This window comes from Mytilus galloprovincialis, chromosome 1, assembly GCF_965363235.1.
Source record: "Mytilus galloprovincialis chromosome 1, xbMytGall1.hap1.1, whole genome shotgun sequence".
Taxonomy (NCBI): Eukaryota; Metazoa; Mollusca; class Bivalvia; order Mytilida; family Mytilidae; genus Mytilus; species Mytilus galloprovincialis.
In genome coordinates, this window is record NC_134838.1 from 132,517,821 (window position 1) to 132,527,377 (window position 9,557).

Sequence of the window (9,557 nt, forward strand, 5' to 3'; positions counted from 1 at the left end):
ATGAAATTTTAACACAAGGTTTATGACCACAAAAGGAAGGTTGGGATTGATTTTGGGAATTTTGGTTCCAACATTTTAGGAATAAGGGGCCAAAAAGGGCCCAAATAAGCATTTTCTTGGTTTTCGCACTATAACTTTAGTGTAAGTGAATAGAAATCTATGAAATTTTGACACAAGGTTTATGACCACAAAAGGAAGGTTGGGATTGATTTTGGGAGTTTTGGTTCCAACAGTTTAGGAATTAAGGCCAAAAAAGGGGCCAAATAAGCATTATTCTTGGTTTTCGCACAATAACTTTAGTATAAGTAAATAGAAATCAATTAAATTTTAACACAAGGTTTATGACCACAAAAGGAAGGTTGGGATTGATTTTTGGAGTTGAGGTCACAACAGTTTATCAATTAAGGGCCAAAAAGGGGCCCAAATAAGCATTATTTTTGGTTTTTGCACCATAACTTTAGTATAAGTAAATAGAAATCTATGAAATTTAAACACAAGGTTTATGACCATAAAAGGAAGGTTGGGTTTGATTTTGGGAGTTTTGGTCCTAACAGTTTAGGAATAAGGGGCCCAAAGGGTCCAAAATTGAACTTTGTGTGATTTCATCAAAAATTGAATAATTGGGGTTCTTTGATATGCCGAATCTAACTATGTACTTAGATTTTTAATTATTGGCCTAGTTTTCAAGTTGGTCCAAATGGGGGTCCAAAATTAAACTTTGTTTGATTTCATCAAAAATTGAATAAATGGGTTCTTTGATATGCCAAATCTAACTGTGTAAACTAAGTTTGATTTTAACAAAAATTCAATTCTTTGGCTTATTTGATATGCTTTATCTAAATATGTACTTTGATTTTTGATTATGGGCCCAGTTTTCAAGTTGGTCCAAATCAGGATTCCATATCAAGTATTGTGCAATAGCAAGAAATTTTCAATTGCACCGTATTGCACAATAGCAAGAAATATCTAATTGCACAATATTGTGCAATAGCAATTAATTTTCAATTGGAGTTATCTTTCTTTGTATAGAATAGTAGTTGATAATATATGTTGGAAATTTGCCAGACATGACTATGATGTCATTTTCTATTTTTATTTGCCAATAACTTTATGTAAATAACTTCATTGGAAATTTGCCAATATAAAATGTTGCTGATGAAGCTTTTTTTCCTTATCTTATCTAAAATGTTTTTAGATAATGTATGTTGGACATTTGCCAGACATGACTATGATGTCATTTTCTATTTTTATTTGCCAATAACTTTATGTAAATAACTTCATTGGAAATTTGCCAATATAAAATGTTGCTGATGAAGTTTTTTTTATTGTTTTATACAATAAACAATGTATATTCACTTTTACTACCAACCAATCTTTACCATTTAGTGATAACAAGCACTTTATTTTACATTTTAATATTTTATGATGTATTTAAAAGAGTAGTTATTGTTGCAAACTCCATTAGAAATTTGAATTGATATCAGTTTTGGAAAAAGGGAAACAGGGATGTGAAAAAAAAAGGGGGGGGGGTTAAATTTTTCTCATTTCAGATTTCATAAATAAAAAGAAAATTTCTTCAAACATTTTTTTGAGAGGATTAATATTCAGCAGCATAGTGAATTGCTCAAAGGCAAAAAAAAACTTTTAAGTTCATTAGACCACATTCATTCTGTGTCAGAAACCTATGCTGTGTCAACTATTTAATTTTAGATTTAAAAAGTTTGAAGAAGAAATCTTTAATTGATTTGTAAAATCTTGACATTTGTTTTGTGTAAAAAAAAAACATGTAATGTCAAAAATTTGATCACAATCCAAATTCAGAGCTGTATCACGCTTGAATGTTTTGTCCATACTTGCCCCAACTGTTCAGGGTTCGACCACTGCGGTCGTATAAAGCTGCGCCCTGCGGAGCACCTGGTTCATTATCTTATCAGGGCCTTTTATAGCTCACTATGCGGTATGGGCTTTGCTCATTGTTGAAGGCCGTACAGTGACCTATAAGTGTTAATGTCTGTGTCATTTTGGTCTTTCAGGGGTGTGGAAATATTTGTTGTGAGCACTTGTCCCTGGGCAAGTAAAACTAAAAATTTTACTTGTCCGGAAAAAAATTTACTTGCCCTGATGATCGCAAAAAATATTGAAGTATTTCTTGTTAGCTAATATATGATTCTTACTTAGCACTATTGTGCATCACAAACGAATGAAATCCGTTTGTTTATATGTGTAAAAAAATAGGAAAGTAGGAAATGGGTTAACATCAGTGGGACAGAAACCTAACAGCAAACCAACCAATGAAATGACATGTAAAGGACAATTTTGCAGCAGTTTTGGAATAAAAATTGTAGCCAGTAGGTACATAATACACTAAATTTGAACAGTGATTCTCGCTTCCGTTTTTTTTTTTTTTAAATACGCTGTGTCCTCCGTTTGCATTAAGGTTTTCTACTCGATTCATGATTCTTTTTGTCTAGTTTGCCCAGATTTGCCAATCTGAATCTCGATACACAATTTAAAGAAATGACACAACCGGTAAATGATGGATAAAACTTAATCGACGATCCAGGGTCAATGGACAAAGCCAATGCAATGTTATGCGACTCTGGTTCGCATACTTATTATGCCCCACCTACGATAGTAGAGGGGCATTATGTTTTCTGGTCTGTGCCTCCGTTCGTCCGTTCGTCCGTTCGTTCGTCCCGTTTCAGGTTAAAGTTTTTGGTCAAGGTAGTTTTTGATGAAGCTGAAGTCCAATCAACTTGAAACTTAGTACACTTGTTGCTTATGATATGATCTTTCTAATTTTAAAGCCAAATTTGACTTTTGACCCCAATTTCACGGTCCACTGAACATAGAAAATGAAAGTGCGAGTTTCAGGTTAAAGTTTTTGGTCAAGGTAGTTTTTGATGAAGCTGAAGTCCAATCAACTTGACACTTAGTACACTTGTTGCTTATGATATGGTCTTTCTAATTTTAAAGCCAAATAAGACTTTTGACCTCAACTTCACGGTCCACTGAACATAGAAAATGAAAGTGGGAGTTTCAGGTTAAAGTTTTTGGTCAAGGTAGTTTTTGATGAAGTTGAAGACCAAACAACTTGAAACTTAGTAAACATGTTCCATATGGTATGATCTTTCTAATTTTACTGCCAAATTGAATTTTTTACCCAATTTTACGGTCCATTGAATATGGAAAATGATAGTGCGAGCGGGGCATCCGTGTACTTAGGACACATTCTTGTTTTAATTTATTTTGGTAATCGATCTATTTCCAGTATCATGTAATATTTATCGTCATGAACATTGATGTTTTTACTTGCTGAAGATTAGTTTCTTTTACATAAATTAAACATCTTTATACGTTTTGAAATTAATTTTATGTTTTTGTTTGATTTGAACTTTGTCTTGTACATGTTGTATATTATTTTACTTGTCCACGGGCAACCAAGACAAAAATAATTACTTGTCCGGTTGTTCAAATGTACGAGTCGGACGAGTCGGGCATAGCATTTCCACACCCCTGTCTTTTGTGGATAGTTGTCTCATTGGCAATCATACCACATCTTCCTTTTTATAGAATAAAACATTTGGTTTAATATTTATAACATTTCTGTGTCATGATTTTTAGCTCACCTGGCCCGAAGGGCCAAGTGAGCTTTTCTCATCACTTGGCGTCCGTCGTCTGTCGTCGTCCGTCGTCGTCTGTCGTCGTCCGTCGTCGTCCTGCGTCCGGCGTTAACTTTTACAAAAATCTTCTCCTCTGAAACTACTAGGCCAAATTTAACCAAACTTGGCCACAATCATCATTGAGGTATCTAGTTTGAAAATTGTGTCCGGTGACCTTGCCAACCAACCAAGATGGCCGCCATGGCTAAAAATAGAACATAGGGGTAAAATGCAGTTTTTGGCTTATAACTCAAAAACCAAAGCATTTAGAGCAAATCTGACATGGGGTAAAATTGTTTATCAGGTTAAGATCTATCTGCCTTGAAATTTTCAGATGAATCTGATATTCCGTTGTTAGGTTGCTGCCCCTGAATCAGTAATTTTAAGGAAATTTTGCTGTTTTTGGTTATTATCTTGAATATTATTATAGATAGAGAAAAACTGTAAACAGCAATAATGTTCAGCAAAGTAAGATCTACAAATAAGTCAATATGACCAAAATGGTCAGTTGACCACTGTAGGAGTTATTGCCCTTTATAGTCAATTTTTAACCATTTTACGTAAATCTTAGTTATCTTTTAGAAAAATCTTCTCCTCTGAAACTACTGGGCCAAATTAATTGAAACTTGGCCACAATCATCTTTGGGGTATCTAGTATAAAAATTGTGTCCGGTAACTTGGCCAACCAACCAAGATGGCGGCCATGGCTAAAAATAGAACATGGGAGTAAAATGCAGTTTTTGGCTTATAACCCAAAAAACAAAGCATTAAGAGCAAATCTGACAGAGTTGAAATTGTTGATCAGGTCAAGATCTATCTGCCCAGGAATTTTCAGATGAATTGGATCATCGGTTGTTAGGTTGCTGCCCCTAAATTGGTAATTTTGAGGAAATTTTGCTGTTTTTTTGTTATTATCTTGAATATTATTATAGATAGAGATAAACTGTAAACAGCAATAATGTACAGTAAAGTAAGAACTAAAAATGAGTCAACATGACCAAAATAGTCAATTGACCCCCTGAGGAGTTATTGCCCTTCATAGTCATTTTTTAGCTCACCTGGCCCGAAGGGCCAAGTGAGCTTTTCTCATCACTTGGCGTCCGTCGTCCGTCGTCGTCCGTCGTCGTCCGTCGTCGTCGTCCGTCGTCGTTAACTTTTACAAAAATCTTCTCCTCTGAAACTACTGGGCCAAATCAAACCAAACTTGGCCACAATCATCATTGGGGTATCTAGTTTAAAAAATGTGTGGCGTGACCCGGTCAACCAACCAAGATGGCCGCCACGGCTAAAAATAGAACATAGGGGTAAAATGCAGTTTTTGGCTTATAACTCAAAAACCAAAGCATTTAGAGCAAATCTGACATGGGGTAAAAATATTTATCAGGTCAAGATCTATCTGCCCTGAAATTTTCAGATGAATCGGTCAATCGGTTGTTGGGTTGCTGCCCCTGAATTGGTAATTTTGAAGAAATTTTGCTGTTTTTGGTTATTATCTTGAATATTATTATAGTTAGAGATAAACTGTAAACAGCAATAATGTTCAGCAAAGTAAGATCTACAAATAAGTCAACATGACCAAAATGGTCAGTTGACCCGTTTAGGAGTTATTGCCCTTTATAGTCAATTTTTAACCATTTTTCGTTAATTAAAGTAATCTTTTACAAAAATCTTCTCCTCTGAAACTACTTGGCCAAATTAATCCAAACTTGGCCACAATCATCTTTGGGGTATCTAGTTTAAAAAATGTGTGGCGTGACCTGGTCAACCAACCAAGATGGCCGCCATGGCTAAAAATAGAACAAAGGGGTAAAATGCAGTTTTTGGCTTATAACTCAAAAACCAAAGCATTTTGAGGAAATCTGACATGGGATAAAAATGTTTATCAGGTCAAGATCTATCTGCCCTAAAATTTTCAGATGAATCGGTCAATCGGTTGTTGGGTTGCTGCCCCTGAATTGGTAATTTTGAGGAAATTTTGCTGTTTTTGGTTATTATCTTGAATATTATTATAGATAGAGATAAACTGTAAACAGCAATAATGTTCAGCAAAGTAAGATCTACAAATAAGTCAACATGACCAAAATGGTCAGTTGACCCGTTTAGGAGTTATTGCCCTTTATAGTCAATTTTTAACCATTTTTCGTAAATTAAAGTAATCTTTTACAAAAATCTTCTCCTCTGAAACTACTTGGCCAAATTAATCCAAACTTGGCCACAATCATCTTTGGGGTATCTAGTTTAAAAAATGTGTGGCGTGACCTGGTCAACCAACCAAGATGGCCGCCACCGCTAAAAATAGAACATAGGGGTAAAATGCAGTTTTTGGCTTATAACTCAAAAACCAAAGCATTTTGAGGAAATCTGACATGGGATAAAAATGTTTATCAGGTCAAGAACTATCTGCCCTGAAATTTTCAGATGAATCGGTCAATCGGTTGTTGGGTTGCTTCCCCTGAATTGGTAATTTTGAGGAAATTTTGCTGTTTTTGGTTATTATCTTGAATATTATTATAGATAGAGATAAATTGTAAACAGCAATAATGTTCAGCAAAGTAAGATCTACAAATAAGTCAACATGACCAAAATGGTCAGTTGACCCCTTTAGGAGTTATTGCCCTTTATAGTCAATCTTTAACCATTTTTCATAAATCTAAGTAATCTTTTACAAAATCTCCACTGAAACTACTAGGCCACAATCATCTTTGGGGTATCTAGTTTGAAAAATGTGTCCGATGACCTGGCCATTCAACCAAGATGGCCGCCACGGCTAAAAATAGAACATAGGGGTAAAATGCAGTTTTTTGCTTATAACTATGAAACCAAAGCATCTAGAGCAAATCTGACAAGAAGTTAAATTGTTAATCAAGTCAATATCTTGCTGCCCTGAATTTTTCAGATGAATTGGACAACTGGTTGTTGGGTTGCTGCCCTCCAATTGGTAATTTTTAAAGAAATTTTGCCGTTTTTGGTTATCTTGAATACTATTATAGATAGCGATAAACTGTAAACAGCAATAATGTTCAGCAAAGTAAGATCTACAAATAAGTCAACATGACCTAAATGGTCAATTGACCCCTTAAGGAGTTATTGCCCTTTATAGTCAATTTTTAACAATTTTCATTAATTTGGTAAATTTATGTAAATTTTTACCAAATATAGTTCTCTGTTACTAATGGGCAAAGTTCATGATAGATATAATTGTAAGAAGCAAAATCGTTCAGTAAAGTAAGAACTTCAAACACATCACCATCACCAAAATACAATTTTGTCATGAATCCATTTGTGTCCTTTGTTTAATATGCACATAGACCAAGGTGAGCGACACAGGCTCTTTAGAGCCTCTAGTTAACAATTTTCACAAAATTTGTAGATTTTCACTAACATTTTCCACAGAAACTACTGTTATAGATAGAGATAATTGTAAGCAGCAAAAATGTTTAGTAAAGTAAGATCTTCAAACACATCACCATCACCAAAACACAATTTTGTCATGAATTCATTTGTGTACAATGTTTAATATTAACATAGACCAAGGTGAGCGACACAGGCTCTTTAGAGCCTCTAGTTAATGTTTTTCTTCTATTTCAGTTTTACCTACAAATGGATGGTAGAGGAGCATATGAGTTCAAACCAATTACATCTGATACAACAGAGTTTGGATCTTGATAACTGCTTTAATGATAGGACTTTTAAAACTGAAAACATTGTATTTAATTAATATGTATATACAACAACTTGTACACATTGTTCAATTACTTATAAATCTTTTGATGGGATGTATTTTGTATAGATCTTATTCCATGAACTGTACAAATTGTTCAATTGATTTTAATGTGATGTATTTAGTGTACACATCGTTCCATGAACTGTACAAATTGTACAGTGATGTTGTATGGAGTGTACACTTTGTTCATTTACTTGAACTGTGATGTTTAGTGTTCACATGGGAAGGGGAAGGGGTATCTACGTACTTAGTTTGGTACAGACATTTGGCTCTATAGGTTATTCATATAATCATGTATGCGAAGAACCCGGTTTTTAAGACAACTCAACAGAAGGTGAACAGGTATGACCCTTCACATTGATGAGATATTAACCCATTGAAATATTTAACATGTTAAAACAATTAACCCTGTACCACCTTTATATTGGGAGAAACTCCCTGTGAGGGTACAAATTGTTCTATTACTTGTAAAAATTGTGATGTGATGTATATTCTGTACACAATGTTTCATAACTTGTACAATTTGTGATGTGATATTAAATGTCATAATATAATTGTGTATACATTGTACAATAGCTTTTACAAGTTTTACTGTGATGATAGTGTAAACATTCTTACATTATTGTACAATGATTATAATACAGTAGTTTTTTTTTTATCAGGATGTACATATGATTAAAAAAAAAATGTGTAGATAATTATGATGACATAGAATAGATATATAATATATTTATAGATAAAACTTGTGATAATGATAATTTTCAAATTTTGTATTTTTTTTACTGATTCTGACATTAGTTTAAAGTCGATTATAAGCCAAAATCTGACAATATAGGGTTATTGCATGAATATTGGGGAATATTGTCCCGAGTAGAATTTTATATTGCACAAGCTTGCGAGTGCAATATATGCTCTACGAGGGACAATATTCCCCAATATTCATGCAATAACCCTATTATTGTATAGCAATATAATATTTAAAAGTAAAAATTGATTTAAACTAAGATTTTGTCGTTGATGACGTCATGAATTTTGAAGAATTATTGCACTAGTGCAATATTAGAATTTATTGCACGCTAACTTTTGGTTACTTTCTGTGGGAAATATTATATTGCTATACAATAAAAAAGAAAATATAATTGGGAACACTTATCATTATTACTCTTAAACGGATTGTACTCAACCAGTAATTTAACAGTTTCAAACTTTGGGGTAAGATTTTCATTGACAAATTAACTAATGACTTGAAAAGATCTTTATGTTTTTATTCACAATCTGCTCACCTGTTATATTTGTGAACCTCTCATATTTACAATCTGCCCTCCTGAAATATGTGTCATATTTCATATTTGAGATGATTTTTTTATCGTAACATTTTATAATTGGACACAGTCTAATATACAGAGATTGTTTATATAGAAGTAATCATTGTAGATAATTGAAGTAAAACAGAATTTCTGACTGATTTCATATTTTAACAAATAGTCACAATCTTTTCCATTTCTGTTTGTTACTCATCTGATAATAACTTATCAAGCTGAATAAGCTTATGATTTTTAATAAAAAGTTTTATATCTGTTTTGATACATCTTCTTACATAATGTAAAGGACGAGTGTAGCTTGTGGTCTTATTTGGTTAACATTGGTTCTCTTAATTCATTAAAATAAAGAATCGTATAAAACCATTGCAATTTACATTTTTATTATACTCAGAAGGAAGACTTTTAGAAAATGTAATTATTTAAGTAGCACTGATGACTCTGATGTTGGTTTTTTTCACACCATACTTAAATACAATTGTTAGCAGTAGTGCTATACTTATGATCGTTTTGTAGTCCTGTAATGTTGTGATGTCATTTTAATGTTATATTTCACATGGCCATAAAAGAGGGAGGTTTGGCATGCTACAAAATCAGGTTCAACCCACCATTTTTTTCTTTTTAAAAAATGTCCTGTACCAAGTCAGGAATATGGTCATTGTTATATTATAGTTCGTTTCTGTGTGTGTTACATTTTAACGTTGTGTTTCTTTTATGTCGTTTGCTTCCTCTTATATTTGAGTGTTACTTCACATTATCATAAGACGTGTCACGGTACTTTTCTATCCCAAATTCATGTATTTAGTTTTGATGTTATATATGTTACTCGCATCGGATTTTGTCTAATGCTTA

The 9,557-nt window shown here is 33.2% G+C and overlaps 1 protein-coding gene across 1 annotated transcript in view; it reads left to right on the forward strand.

Moving 5' to 3' along the window:
* Positions 1-8,965, forward strand: part of LOC143060437 (ATP-binding cassette sub-family D member 3-like) — an 83,422-nt gene extending 74,457 nt beyond the window's left edge. Inside the window, exon 9 of the mRNA XM_076233603.1 lies at positions 7,251-8,965. Coding sequence (XP_076089718.1) covers positions 7,251-7,328 — 78 coding nt within the window. The 3' untranslated portion in view covers positions 7,329-8,965. The remainder of the gene's footprint in view (positions 1-7,250) is intronic.
* The last annotated feature ends 592 nt before the right edge of the window (positions 8,966-9,557 follow it).